Source organism: Anoplolepis gracilipes, chromosome 11, assembly GCF_047496725.1.
Source record: "Anoplolepis gracilipes chromosome 11, ASM4749672v1, whole genome shotgun sequence".
NCBI lineage: Eukaryota > Metazoa > Arthropoda > Insecta > Hymenoptera > Formicidae > Anoplolepis > Anoplolepis gracilipes.
The window spans coordinates 10,413,516-10,429,627 of NC_132980.1; the positions used below are offsets into that span (position 1 = coordinate 10,413,516).

The following is a 16,112-nucleotide window of genomic DNA, read 5'->3' on the forward strand; positions in this document are numbered from 1 at the left end:
AAATTAATAATAATATTCTTTACACATTTAGCGCTAAATGATAAAAAATATTATTGTAAACAAGTTAAGTTCAAATGTAATGTATGTATATAGACAAAATAGAGAAAAATCTCTTCTTGAAATTAATAAAATTTAATTTAGGGCCGAGAAAAAGAATATATATTGATAGATTTTTTGTACAAATTATTTTTTTTATTTCTCGTAATAAATTTCATCGGAATGACAATGCAATGTGTAAGAAATATTAGAAAAGTACAATAGCCCGTTTGGTATAAAATATGATTTTTACATAAATATATAAGATCAATAAGACCATTGCGTATGTGTGTGTGCTTCGGCGATGTGTACTGTAACGCATCATGCAACACCATCGATGCCAATCTTGCCTGTTATTATGAAAATAACGAATATGCCCGCGCGTACAACTCTCGAGATAAAAAAACTACATCCTTCGGCGAGGAGACAACAATTCCATCTTTTGAGTTAGGCCTCCTCGTCTCGAGCAAAGCAAAATTTCTAACTCGACACATTTACTAAAAATTTTCTTTCTCACAAGTCTCCCTATCAGAGTAGCCAGTCTTAAATGACTACTCTGTAGGTGTAATTTTCGTCATATATTTAGCAATAAGAAGATTAGATGTACTAAAGGAGAAAAGAAACAAGTTAGAAAAAGCTTAGAGCGAGACAAGGACTTACTTAGATCCGCTCTCGTCGTTGTCTGATTGTTCTCGAATTGTCTCTCAAGGTTTAGTATCGAGACAGGATACATAGCAAAGCGGTATCGTTATCAATAATCATCCGATTCGACGTTGGACGTTTTGAATCAAGAGTTCTGATCTCTCGCCAGAAGGAACACACGCCGGTAACGGCGCTAGGATAAGTATAATCATAGCATTACGATAATACTAATACAGTGCTTCGCGCTTTTTTTCCTTGGCAATGTATGAATAATTGTTATAAAATGTCACGGATATAGAAAATGGAAGAAACGACGAGTGGCGCTGTCCCCGTTCCTTTCCTTCGTTCCTTTTCGTCAGCGGCAGCTTTTTTAAGCGGCTATCTTTTCGGCGTCGATCGCTGAAAACATCGCGAATAATATTATCTCAGTAAACAATATGAAAATCTAATTTCGGACGAATTCGATAATCAAGAACAAATAATGTACCTTCTTTGGTGGGCAGGGGATTCTTTTCAAGGGTTTCTGCATGCTTTAGCTTCGCCGGATCAAAGTTCTCGATACCGGAAATCAGTTGTTGTTTCCCTTTTTCTTGCTGGATCGCTACAACGAGTGAAATAAAATTTTAGTTTATAATAATTTTTATAAAATAACTATATTGTTTTCTTATGCAATATAACATATGAAAAAAAATTTTTATTTCATTATTCTATAATAAATTATTATTTAATAAATATTAAGTTAATTTTTTTAATCATATTGCATGCCAAACTTCAACATAGCTATTCCATCAAGAAGTAGTAACAAAACTATATATATATATATATATATATATATATATATATATATATATATATATATATACATATGTATAATAGAAGGTTGGTCTGCAAGTTTAAAGCTAATATCTTTTGAAAGATTAGAAATTCTCAATTTTATAGAATCATAGAAGATAAATTCCTACTCTCTTTCACCTATTGTTTGAAGTTCCTTTATTCTATATATAAGTTTTATTATTACTTCTTAATGGAATAATTTAAAAAGCTGATTTATATTGTACCATCTTTATCGGGTAGCGGATTCTTCTCCTGAGTCTCGGTATGTTTCAGACTCGCGGTGTCAAACTTCTCAATCCCGGCGATCAGCGTTTGCTGGGTCTTCTCCGCGGCAACGTCTGCAAGTAAGACGATTGATCTCAGAAACGGCAATAAATAACAATTACATTAGTAGGATCGAAAAGCATGTCACCTTGTCTTGATATAAATTTACTATATCTAGCTAATGGCCTAGTTTCGTATACAAAGATTAGCGAGAAATAAATTCAAAAAATTATTGACACACGGTTTATATGTTGCACGATCGACGAGCGCAACGCGATCAATCAATGACTGGTACCGTTTGTTGTCCTTTCTTTATAAGGCGCTTGTCTATTAATGCTTCAGGCAGATAAGATCTATGCACTTCCACACACACAAGATAAAATTACGTCTTATATTTAATTTCAAATTGAAATCCCGATAGAAATTAAAATTTCTTAATAAATTTTTAATATACAAAATTAATAAATAAATTATTATTGATTCATATTTTTGAATTTATTCTCTTGAATAGTGATTTAACTTGTTGCTATACATTATAATATATTGAATATTAAAACATCTCATTTTAATGGTAAAATGGTTAAATTCTCCGACTATATTTTTGTTATTTTAATCTATAATATATTAAAGATACATAATTTGAAAGAAATCTTGAAAAGTTGTAATAGCTTTATACGTCGAAAGCTTCAAGTTTCACGACATTTCAGTTGAGAAAGTATCAATTTCAAATCGAATCAAGGAATCCGTATAAGATAAAAGAAGGAATGTATGAAGCCGTACATATAGTTACCTAAACTTACTACAAGTTATTTTTTTAATATCTATTCTAAATTTTATCTTATAAAATTGTATAGCAAAAAGTTAATGACAAAGAAAAAAAGAACAAGCAAAATGACACATAAAATGCCATCACCAAAAGCCATCACAGTTCCCTTCATTTCTTGCTGTTTAAAGTAAAGCTTTATGCGACCAATCCCGAAAACCACAAGCCATAGTCATCTCTTGAATTCTCACAGTACTATACTGTAAAACGACCAAGGTAACAATCCAAATGAGATTGGGAAATTGAAAAGCGGCGTCCCAGAAGCTCCATCGGTTTTAAGGAGCAATACCTTTGGCGTTAGGCAATACAATCTTCTCTTTTGTGTCGGCATGCTTCAACTGATCTGCCTTAAATGTCTCCAGGCCGTGTATCAACTCAGAGTGCTGCCGCTCCTGTCGTACGTCTACGTCAGCAATTCACACATTTTTATTGCAGCTGCAGTTGTTTTTATCGGAGCTCCGCTCGTGCCTCAATTTTTCCTCGCACCCCGCATTTAGCGCTAAACGTGTCTGATTATGAGTCTTACTTAAATAAAGATTGCAAAATTTTATTTCAATTGAAATTCGCTATAAGCACACGTATAGCGCTAAATGCATCTAAGGGCAGATGCGGACCTAAATGAAGACTTGTGCATAGATTTTGTAAGATATTAATACAATATTAAAACAATAATATAAAACGTAAAAAGAAAAATTTTTATGTGCAATATATATACATAAAAATAACTTGATGAAAAATATTGAAGCCAAACACACATTAATGCATATTAACAAATCGTGTTATATATCAATTAATCAAATATTGTGAAATTAATAGAGGGTGCAAATACAAAAGTAAAACGCCATCAAATATTAAATACATTGCGAGCAAAACGTAAAAGTAAGATAACACAAATGAAAATTTCGAGCAGAGTTGAAATGTATTTTTACGCACCTTCAGCGGAAGGTAAAACATTTTTTTCGGCAGTGGCGGCTTTCTTCATACAGCCATGATTGAAACCTTCCAATTCGCTTTTTAGGTCTAGGGCTACTTTGGGTAGGTCTTTCAACGATGGACTCGACATGGTTCAGCCTTGTACTTCTTAATCTGTAAGACAGAAATATTATAAGTCAATCATTTCTTTATCGAATGGACAAGTCTCGAACAAATCGAATTTATAGATCCACGCAATGGCAGTACTTTAATGCTTACGTAGATATTTTATTAATTCATATTTTATAAATTCTGTAAGTGTGTAACAATCATTTTATTACTTTAAATTTCTTGACAAATTTAAGATTCAAACTGTATTAAAAAATACGCAAATAATCAGTCATTATAATCCGAAGTATATTATCGATTAAAATCGATATAATCTCGAATATGTGATCGTCTTTCTTCTTCTTAAAATATTTTCTAGAATAGAAGTATTTTTTAGAATGCGCGACAAAAGAAAATAATAAAAATTTAATTAATCTTTCTAAAGTAATACATTTTTTTTTTAATTTCTCGTGCTATCATTATGATTCAAATAATTAAATTATAATTATGATAATAAAGAATAAAATAAATATTTGATGTACGATTTCATAATCTCTAAAAAAATTTTATAACGTTTGGATTCTCTCATGTTCTTGTTTCTATATGATAATAATATAGCTGTGACAGCAGGCATCAGGAATGTCTTCATCTTCGGGTTCAACATTTTTAAATCAGACACAGCTGTTGGTTCGGAGAAGAATTAATAACGTCATCCTCGAATAGGAGATGAAAAAAGTTATGCTAACTTTAGACTGAATCTTAATGTTCGAGTTATCTTACATTCTTAGACAGCCTAGCAAACTATTTTTTATAAGAATTTTATTTCGCATCAGAACCTAACCGACAGTCTAGACACGATGTGCCCGACCCGAAAATGCTGAACCCGGAAGTGAAGGCATTTCTGACGCCTTCTGCACGAGCACCTGCCTGTATTAATTTAGCGTCCTGGAGAACTGCGAATAACGGAACATGCAATATCGCGCGTGTTATTAGGTATATGAGAATCATTTTCGCGTAAGGTGAATATATCGGAGAGAAAGAGGAACGCCGTTTTCCAATCGTCAGCGAACATGCGGCGGTTTTCTTTGTTGAATCGAAGCACCGGCAATCCGCTGACAACAGCGGTTGCTATTGAATACCAACCAAGTTGTTACAAATGAAGCTATCGACAGCGACGTCGGAATTGCGCATCGCGATACACCACAAATGCAGCGGAATTTTATTTGCGAAAAGTTTCCCGACTGACAATGAGATTTCGTTGATGCGACACTTTAATCGGAAAAAAAAAGAGAAACATAAAATAAATAGATAAATAATATTAAATTTTTTTAAGTTACAATACATTATAGTGTCTTTTATTTTATTTCGAGTATCGAGAAAGTATCATATCTCAAGTCTCAGACATATACTCTTCTCTTTAACATAGGAAAGATAATATTTAATTGTTTGTTAAATTAAAAATAATATTATAGAATTATACATTAAAAGTAAGATATAAATAAAATTAATAATGACTCTCTCGAATATCATTAAATTGTAAATTGTGTACGAAGAGCAGAAAGGAAAAAGCAAGAAAGGAACATATCAATGATGATTTAGAAAATTGCGTGAAGAGTCCAATTTATTTGTTATAAAATTAAAAGCGTAATGCTCAACCGACGACTGACATTTATGTATCACGCAGCGGAAACAGCAGTGGTTCATTGTTTCCGGTCTCCGTTTCCTTCTAACATTTCGTTTCTTGTCGCATTTCCTTCGCAAGCGTAACTTCGTTCGCGTAAAGTTGAGTCTTTGCTAAAATCGTTAAAGTAAAAAAATATTTCTCAGGTAATTTCTAAAACGTGAAAATTAAATAATTAACTATGGTCTACTTATGGCCAAAATAGTTATTAGCAATGCGATCATTATATGTGGAGACATGTGTTTAAGGTACAACATTTAATTCAATGGATAATAAAGTCCCCGATAACAATCTTTGTGCATTTTCGTATTTATGTCAGTAGAAGAATCAAATATTTTTAATCTTTTACTTCGTGTTACACGCGCGAGATATTACGCTGCATTTGCTTTCGTCCGCGCCTATCATTTGTTATTTACAATAATGACGCATCAAGAGAGAGACTGATAAATATGTTGTACGACGATGTCAATTCCTTCCTTCTTTTCACCGTACAACACGATCTTTCGCAATATTACATTGTATTAAAATTAAATTACACCTCCAGATAAGTACATGTTTCAAAGAAAAATATATAGCAACACATTTACAGTAATTAATCAAATTCTTTTTTTAAATTAAAAAAAAAAAAAAAGGATAATTCTCAGCAATATTATAAATAAAATTTTTTTTACAAAATTTGCGTATCATCTTTCGCATTGAACAACAAATCTTTCTCTTTTCGCAAAGAGAAAATTCGATTCCCTGTCAAGATCGTACCAAACATTCGATGTAAATAATTAATAGTTGCGGCACGAAATCGACGTCGCGTCGTCGCGTCTGTGGATTACTATACTTATCTATACACATGTATGTAGATGTCTTGTGTATCGAATCCCCAGTACTGGCGACGCGTTTATGCATTAAACTGTCAATGACTCATTCGTCGAATACCCCCTTTCTCCCAACGCGCTCCTCGTCAGCGTTTGCGATCGCGTGCATTCAGGCAGACTTAAAACTTCATCTGACTCAACGTGAAAAAATGTAAATAAAAAAAAAAGGAACGCAATACTAATTACGCGTACGTGGGTGATCGGTATCGATCAGCTCTTTACTCCTACGTCCTTCTTTATTAAAATAGTCGTTTTACGTTTTGTGATGAAATCGATTTCTACACGTACGCATTGCAAATGCATTTTCCGACAATATAACAAATTAATATTTCATTATTTATATTCATTACAGCATCAATTACATTATCTCATAATGTAAGTAGCATTAATTATATAGTTACGTAAGTTGTATTAATATATAATTAATTCACGCATGAAAAAGACAGATTATTTAGTCATGTTTGTGCGTAAAAAGAAAATATGAAATGTTCCATTCGCGTTACATAATATTATTTATATCACAAGAACTCATCAGAAAGCAAATAATGATATCGACATCGAATTCGCTCATGTGCGAGCAAACTCTCAGGTAAGAATCAAATATATGCGGAGTAAGAAAAGGTCTACATTCCACGTGGGTGAAGTCACGTAGGAGGACTACTCTTATATTACTAACCGGCATTATCAGTACACGGCATTGATTGTAACACACGGTGCAAGGCCGCCAATTTTATGTATCTTTTTTTTTTTTACAAAACAATGAAACGAGAAAAACAGGAAACGAAGATCAAAAGGTCAAACGATATTTCGCAAACGGTAAATTCATCGTTGAAATGTTTATATTAACACTTTCGGAATTTTATAATTTTAATAAATTAATAATATTCTATTATAATTCTAATTATAATAGAATATAAAACATACGGAGAAAATTAAAAAGACGGATAATAAGCGGACATTCGAGGGCCAGGGCACGGCCCTGGAGGATCGCGAGAGAGGTTTTCGAAAGATACGGTGGGTCAGCATCGACAAGGCTGTGTGTAGGTCCTTATATGGTAGCCGGTTGTATATGTCTGTATATAGGGAGAGCACGAAGGAGGCCGAATACACACGTAAGCAGTGGGAGAGTTCGGCGCGCGTCCTTTAGGTATATCTTTGCTTTGCTGACTTTTTTTTTTTTTTTTCTTTTCATTTCACACGCTTTTATGCAGGCGTACCGAGCGTGCGTGTAGGTACATAAGACTCGTGTACTCGTGGCTGTACATAACGGTAAGAGACGATCTCTCGATCGCGACGAAACGCGCGCCCGGATAAAACTCGGCGATCCTCGACTTTCGCGGCGAGTTGTCGATAGAAAACGCGCTCGTCGCGAATCTATCGCTCGACGAGCGATGCGCAAAATCCGTGAGAAGGCAACCTTGACAGAAGACGTCAAAACATCGAATGATTTATACCGTTGGGCTGAGATGAAAAAGTCACTTTGAAAATTTTCACGGACATATATTTATAATTGTCATTGCAACTCAAGTTTGTTGCAACGATCTATATTTTTTATTCCATTATAAATATAACTATATATAGTTTTCTAATTAATCATCTTGAATATTAATAATTTACTGACAAGGGGAGAGGGCGCGAACTTGGGGTCACCGATTTTGATGGGGTTTTTTTTCTTGCGTAGTACTCTATTAGAAGAGTACTTGAGGGACAGGACACAACGCTTAACCGTTTTCGAGAAAATTTATTTTAAAAAATACAATTGTTGGAACCAGCAGTGGTAGAGGACACAAATCAACTGTGAAATCTTCGAAATTTCCAACTCGATAGTTTCATTACAACATTATTATGAGTTTTTCTTATAATTAAACGTAATTAAAAATAATCATGATAAATATAGATATAATATTTAGATATAATTATCGTTATCTTTATTATACATATATTACTCTTCTAATAGAGTATTATACTAGAAAAAAACCCCATTAAAATCGGTGACCTCTCTCCTTGTAAGTTTCAGATCGGAATTTAATTATACGCTAAGACATCGGTAATTTTTAATTAACAAAAGTGATAGATTTTCGATTATATAATTTAATATCTTTTCTAACAAAACGTCCCTCTTTCTCACCGCTTTTCATTAAACAAGCTTTATTTGAATTTTGTTGGATGTTTGACGCGTTTTGAGGTGGAGCAAAGAGAATTACGATCACTTTTAATTGGCAAAAACCGCCGTAACAACGACCGTTAGTTCCGTTTAATTGAACATCTGTGAATCTTAGTTGTAACCGATCGGAGGACGAGCCTTTTATTGACAAACTGCAAACGGTAAAACTTAATGAAGCACGAGAGCTGCACGTTTAGTGAAACTCGGATAAATGTCGCGCGATCTTGACGAGTGGATTCGCGTTTCTCGAGGTGAAAAGCAAGACCCGCACGAGAAGTTAACCAGGAAAACTGGGTTGCCGAGATGCGGCAAAACTCGACGACAGAGACGAGTCATCGAGATAGATTAAGGCTTATCCCAGGCTGATATTTCATACGAGAATGCATATACATATATGAAGCGAGATTTCTAGTATTTTATTTAAACGAGAAAACTGTGCAAGTATGGCTCTAGGTCAAACGCTCTAAGTAACGCTATTAACATTTGGCTCGTGAATATTAGAAAATTACCACATGTGATAAAATCTCTCTGTTTAATTTGATTCGCGAGATGTTTAATTGATATATTTTGTTAACGAATTATTGTTACTCTAAGATTCTCGTTAGGAAAAATTCGATTTGAAATTACTGCGAGATTTCTTAGACCAGAGACTTAAACTATAAATATATTATAATTGATATATTTTGTTAATGAATTATTGATACTCCAAGAGCCTCGTTAGAAAAAATTCTATTTAAAATTACTGCGAGATTTCTTAGACCAGAGACTTAAAATATAGATATATTATAATTGATATATTTTGTTAATGAATTATTGATACTCTAAGAGCCTCATCGTTAGAAAAAATTCTATTTAAAATTACTAAAAGATTTCTTAGACCAGAGACTTAAACTATAGAATCGGATAAACTAATAAGCGATAAATACACGCGGTTGAACTTGCATCGTATAATCTTGAAACATTTATAAAATTTATACTTTACATTTATAAGTACTTTCAAACTATCATCAAACAAGATTTATGTTACATTTATGTTAGCGTGTAATATGAGTTTAGGAATCAACTGCATCATTGTCAGTAATACTTCCGCAATGATATATGAGACTGATGTATGGGAAACGGCAGGAAATAGCTAAGCCGACAGACACGCTGTTGCAGTAAAAGGGCTCTAAATCCTGCAGTATTCGATTCAGGTGCCGTTAAGTCGATTTCAGGGGAATTTCGACGGGGACGATTTCTTCTACGACGCGTATTGTTATTGCAAGTTTGGTCCGCGGAACGAGATCCTACGGTCACTGGCTAACGAGTTCGCGCGGCTGCCAATTAACTTAGGCAATCGTGTCTAATGGTGGGCCTGTTACCGTCTCTTTCTCTCTTTCTCGCCACGCGTGCACACGTGCGTAAGCGTGCATAGTCTATGTCTATATCGACCGGTGGTAGGTTCCAGCAACGGTGAACACCTACGCGTATACAATGCCTACGTGAAACCGCAGCTTGCATTCACATGTATTTGTAGCTGGAGAAATGCTTTTTTTGTGCCGTGGTGACCGTCGCAGTCGCACGCGAGCAACCGCGACTCTCTTTCTCTCTCTCTTTTCCCCTTTTCTTTGTCCGTCTCTCTTTCTCTCTCTTCAGCTCTCTTCCGTGCGACCGTGACGGCTAACGAACCCTGGACGCGCGCGTATCGTATCGAGCGGTGGCGTGTACCAGCCAGGGACGTCCGTAGGTATCGTCCGAATTGGAATCTTAATATTTGATGTCCAGTGTGACGAAAAGAGCGGTCAATGAATTGTCATGAAGACCATTGGAGAAATTTAGAAATTCTTAAAAATCAAATCTGACTCACACCTTGTTACCATGAGCAATTTTCAGCCTTGGAGCTTTGTAGGGTAAACTAGAGTATGATGGCCATAGGCTGTAATTTTTTTCAATAATCGCTACATAGTGCGCCTTTTTAGTCATTATCAAAGATAATCGATATTTACCATTGTTCGAAATAACGATATTGTAAATCTTATATCATATTTTTACTTTTGACTGCCTGCAAAGTTTTTTATTTGTCCACTAAAAACTGTTATAACGTCGAATAAATGACAGTTAAGCTATCGTAATCGACGTTAGACATATTGTAAAGATATGTAAATTGTTATAATTTCGATAATATTACGTAATTTAAGCTTCAGGGAAGCTTAAATTAATATGTCAAACATTATTAAAAAATAACAAAAATAAAAGTATGTTTTCTGCATTTTTAAAAACCATGGCCATCTTACTCGAGTTTACCCTATGTTGAGAGATTCTGATGTCTTAAGATATTTCAATGGTCAAATTAAAACTGAACGCTTCATCGATGATAATGAGAGTACGCACATTCGAGATATACACCTATCATATCTGAATCTAATGTTGAACTAAAGAATTGTTTGCAAATTTCCGACAGTTTTTAGCTATTCGTAAACGTAAAATATTAAGCAAAATTAAACAATAAATTATAGTAAATATAATGTTAATAATTAATAAGAATAAAAAATAAAAATAAATTAATCAATTAAAAGTATTACTTGTATAATTTCTTTTAATTAACGGTCAATGCTCGCGTAGTTTTATATGTTAAAATATTCCTGGCTCCGAGTGTGTTGCTTAGCGCTAATTTCCGGTTAAGTCGACGGATGTTCCGTCTATCTTATATGTAGAACTATGATTTGGCAAGAGGCAATGCCGCGTTAAGCTCCTTATAATCCGCATAATAATTTCAACGTTCATCCGGCGCGAAATAATTAAAATCTTACATATATGAGAATCAATTAGCTAATATATATATACTGAAAACAGCTATCGTTCACAAAAATCTAAACTTCTCGGAACGGAAGTATATATCGTATCATAATGAATACGTAGCCTACTCTAGTGTTTGTGCAATCGACTCCGAGAACGCCGATTAATCAGATCTCGTTCGCCGGAAGGCGAGTCTCTTCCGCTTTCTGCTAACATAACGGCACACACCTAAACACCGTGGCACATGTGTGGGCTTTTATTCGCGATGCATGAATGAGTAGGGCACGCGTAAACGCACACATATACGCGCACGAGTGCATCGACGCCGGGCAATCCCGGGGTTACGCCGGGGGAGCGAACGGCCGGTCCCGGTGGAAGGTGGAGGAGGCGGCGGCTGCCGCGGCAGACGGTTTCATCGATTGGCATTGCTGGCATCGCGCCCGGAGGAAAGCGAGGGGTTTGTGTGAAACCCCCGTGGAGGCTGTATCTGTATGCGCGGCGCAACGCGCCGATCCCGTCCCGGTTTTTCATGGTCATGGGTAAGAGGGCGGTTTCCCTGCAACGAGAAGGGCAACGAAAGACGTGTCCGGGCGATCAGATGAAGATGACATATCGTATGATACATCGATATTAATTTGCTCTCTTTTTTTCAGAGCCTCCTCGTGTCCGCAGAGATTTTTGAACCGTTTCAGTAAAGAGATATGGTCTGCTGTTTCAGTCGAAAATACACATTCGAAATACGAATTTTAATTTCAAAGATTAAGAACCGGAAATGGTGTTCCGTTTGGTTTCTTCGCCTTTTATCGCTATAATAAGAGAATATACGAAGCGACTCGAAAGAAAGATCGTTATTCGTATCCGTATCAAAGTTCCTTAATCCATGGGCAAACGCAGACATCATCCCGCTGACCTGGCTGTAGAAATGTTAGGGTTTCCTGTTTACTCACTGCAATCACATTGAATTATGGCATCGAAAATGAGAAAATCATATGAATTTTTTTTTTTTGCGCTAGATATTGAAATAAATAAATTTTTTCACATACCATTATTCACGTTCGATAGTATAAACTAGTAAAATAATCTCTTTTTTTATTATATATATTCAACGTTAATAAATACAGTATAATGCAATTTGTTATATGTAGTTTGTAATTTTTTTTTCACAGAAATGGATCAAAAATATAGTCAAAATTATTTCTTAATCTACGAATCTCCTTGGAAAAGAAAATTGCGATTTATCATCGTGATATCCGAACAAATTAATTTCCACGTACGTATAACTTGTTTCTCATAGTAATTCAATACGATTGCAGCGAAAGAAAAGTAAGAGCCTTCAGAGGCGAATGGACAGGGTGTCCATTCATCAAGTAACGTTACTGTCGCGGGAATCAGAAACGGTCTGTGGAAGATCTGGGAGACGCTAATCGCGAGCAAGCGAGTGAGCTGGATAAAACGCGGGTAAAACGCAATTTGTGGGCATGAAAGCACGCGCGCGCGCGCGCGCGCGCGCTCGCAATTCACGACGGCCGAGTTGCGCTTATACAGAAGCCCCTCGTTCGCCTTGAAACGAACGCTCACGCTCGGGACATGATAAAATGCAAATGCAATCGCTCGACGGCAATCCTCCCTTAGGAAAATGTGAAAAGTCGCGTGGAAAATCACGTCGTGATTCAAGCCGCCGCGAGAGCCGTGCAATTTCCAGCTGTAAACCCTCAGAATTGAAAGGAATATGAGATATATTAAACGTAATCACATAGTGTATGTATATATATATATATTATAACAGCAAATAAGATAAATGTGAAATATAAAGATATATCGACTCGTTTTTTTATTTATTATTATTTTTTTTTCCAAAAAACGGAGCAACTTTTTATCGGAGAAAAATTTAAGTTCTATGGCGGTATTCTTGCTTTTTTTCATGCATCTTACGTCTTTTTGTACACATTTATATTTTTAGTATCGACATTTTGTCAGAGTGTTTAATGTTGAGTATCGATAACCTTAGGATAAAAACTGTGATCTTCGATATTAAACAACGATATTTAATCTATTATTAGTGAAACTGGAAGATTAAAATAAAATTGTCAATTATTTTCTACTTCATTTTTCGAATATCGAATAGCGCGATATGTGAACGATATATGCGAGAAATGAACATTAGATCGAGGACTACGACGAGGGAAAGACGTTACCTATATGCATGTTCCGCGCGCACCGTATGCATCTGTCAAAACCACGCCCTTCTCCCTATCATCCTGTCGTCTCGCACTACATACGAAGGAAGAACGAGGAAATTCCCTGATAGATTTTTTTCACGATCGAAGCGACATGTTCCGTTCCAAATGATTAGACTTAATTATTATCAATTTACACGTCTAATCAAGCGTGAAGTAGAAATTGAGCTATCTGAGCTTTATTTTGAGAAGAATCTCTTGAAAAATGTGAAGAGTGTAAAATACAACAAGCAAAAAATACCAGTAAAAAAAAGAGTAATGAGATGTGTTTTAATTACAAAACGAATTTACACAAACATCGAGATTGATGGACATTTTTAAAAAATAAAATAAATATTAAAATTATTTCACATTTCACATTTGAATGAATGCAAGTCTTGTCTTGATTGTTCAAATCGCTCCGATCGAAAACGTTCACAAGTTTATGCAAATGGAATTCGCTTATTAATTCGATCATGTCAATTTAGTCAGTTTAATCTTTTCTCTATATGAGTCTCGCTGCACTTATGCTTGAGGATCGAAAAGATTAAACTTGAATATATTCATATAATAATCGTAAAAAAATGTCTTTTATACATAAAATATCAATAATAAACATATATAAGTACATCAAAATTCTCTTATCGCTGAGTGCGATAAGAATTTTAATTCGTCTAAATTAATAAGAGTTCTACATTTCATTGTAATTTTGGAAACACATGATAAGGAAAATATCATACACGGTAATAAGATAACCGCGAATAAGCTGTTGAATAATTCATTCCCGTTTCGTCCGAGTCTCCGTCATATTCCGCGAAGAACATCATTAGCTCGCGACACGACCACGCAATTATCGAGATGAGAAATCAAGTGCACGTCGTTTCCGTCCTGTGTGAAAGAGGGAAAAAGAGAGAGGGAGAAAGAGAGACGCCTTTCGACCACACCCCTGGGTTCATTTTCGATCGCGTCGAAAGGCCGATCGATATCTCGGGATGCGAGTCCGGCTGTGTAACTTTTTTTTATGCAATTATCTGCGCGATTAAAATCCCTCCCCCCTCCCACCCCATTTCAATGTCGCCTTTTCGTCATTACCGTAAAAGTCGAGATCTGTCTAACGAATGAATTTAATTTTCCCGTGTCGCAAACGTGCCAAAGAATAAAATTTGACATCGTTGCTAATAAACATCCGATTCGATTCAGGTTCGACGTTTATGACGGCGGGACGGCGATAATTCTAACGATCTCTGGAGTAGCCTTCTTTTAAGAACGTACGTTGTAAAAAAATTACATACACAATATTTCCGAATGTGCTGATTTCATGATAGCTTCATTCTAACTCGCAAATTCGAAATTCCAGCCATTACCGGTTGCCGGAGAAGTCACTCTTTAGTTCCCTGCTCTCAACCGGTGTTTCACGAAGGAAATAGTCGTGTATACAACATGTTCTGCTCCGTCGACGCTCGAACGGTGACCGATGCCGATCCTAACTCTCGCAAAGGAGACACTTGCTTTTTCTCGTTGTATCTTTCAAGAAAGCTGACTAATGTTTCCTGAAGAACACTGGACGAGGAATCCAGGAGACGTCTTTAGGAGACGTCTCCCTTCATTTTTAAATATTTATGATGTGAATTTTTGGTAGGTTCTCGCCGTTAATCCGCCATTGAATGTATTGTTGCTGTGGGGAAACGGCAACGTAACGTGGCGATAACCGCCGAGAGGGGTGCACTGACCTGTCAGTTGACGTGAGCGAGTTTCTAGGGCGCAGGCAGGCAGGCAGGCGCGGAACACTGTCGAGCAGCAAGCGAGGAAGTTGTTCAAGGGCAGGAACGAGACGGTATACTGACTAGCCAGTTAGTGCTTCTGCGGCACGTAACACCAGGTAACAGCTTCGAGCAGCGCCCGTCGTTCATCCCTCTCCACTCGCAGCGTATCCCCTCTCAAGGCGACAGGCCCCCTTTACCAGGATCGGCGTAGTGAGGGGTCTCTTCCTCTCCTTTCTCATGTAGGAATATGCTGAAATAATTCAATTGTTATTAGTAATGTAAGAACGCAATTAATTGTAATAATGCAATACTCTACAATGAAACATCTTTAGCTCTTTATATATCTATTTTTAATATAAAATAAAATATTTATATAAATATATAACATGAATTAAAAAAAGAATGTAAAATAAAATGTATTTCTTAACCGACTAAATATGATAAAAGAGCGTGATATGCCACAAATAACGAACAAAATATTTACTCGATATCTAGAAATTTCATATTTATATCAATTATGTATTGTAACACGTCTTGTAGGGTCTCGCGAGCGTGCGCGATGTTCCTGGACTGAACTCCCACCGCTCTTGGATGGGAACCAATCGACGCTTGGCTTCTACTTCCCCAATCTAGCCGATTAATCGCGTTCCCTCTTCCTTCGCATCCGATCGTCTCCTTGACCGTCATTCGGAGGGGTGTCTGACTCACCCTCGGCGACGACCGGGAATTCACGCATAGCCGGCGTCGGCGAATTTGACATTGAATGACGGCGTGGCTTTTTCTCGGCGACGATCTTTTTGCGTCGTTCTATCGTCTCTTGCTTTTATTCTCCAGCTGGAAACAGCTCGCCTCGCGGAGGCCAATCTATTCCCAACGCAATGATGAGAGGGGGAAGAGCAGGATACAAGAATATTGAGGGTTGACGCACGCTGTTGAGTCATCCGGGTCCTATGCGAGTCCAGCTGTGCGTCATATGTTTCGCCCGGCTGTTTCAGATTCCACGAGCTCAACAAAGTTAAATTTTA

The 16,112-nt window shown here is 36.2% G+C and overlaps 1 protein-coding gene across 2 annotated transcripts; it reads right to left on the bottom strand.

Annotated features, from left to right (window-relative positions):
• Nucleotides 1-170: 170 nt before the first annotated feature.
• Cib (thymosin beta cib) lies at nt 171-15,341 on the bottom strand. 2 transcript variants are annotated; one of them, XM_072902047.1, is made up of 6 exons: nt 15,055-15,341; nt 3,533-3,685; nt 2,889-3,002; nt 1,737-1,850; nt 1,166-1,279; nt 171-1,077 (listed from the first exon to the last, which is right to left on the bottom strand). In XM_072902047.1, exons 2-6 carry the CDS (start codon nt 3,660-3,662, stop codon nt 1,049-1,051), a joined length of 501 nt encoding a protein of 166 aa, XP_072758148.1. In that variant the 5' UTR covers nt 3,663-3,685; nt 15,055-15,341; the 3' UTR covers nt 171-1,048. The 2 variants fall into 2 exon arrangements, with proteins under 2 accessions (XP_072758148.1, XP_072758150.1); XM_072902049.1 differs by lacking the exon at nt 2,889-3,002 and having other exon boundaries at nt 15,055-15,315.
• Between the last annotated feature and the right edge of the window lie 771 nt (nt 15,342-16,112).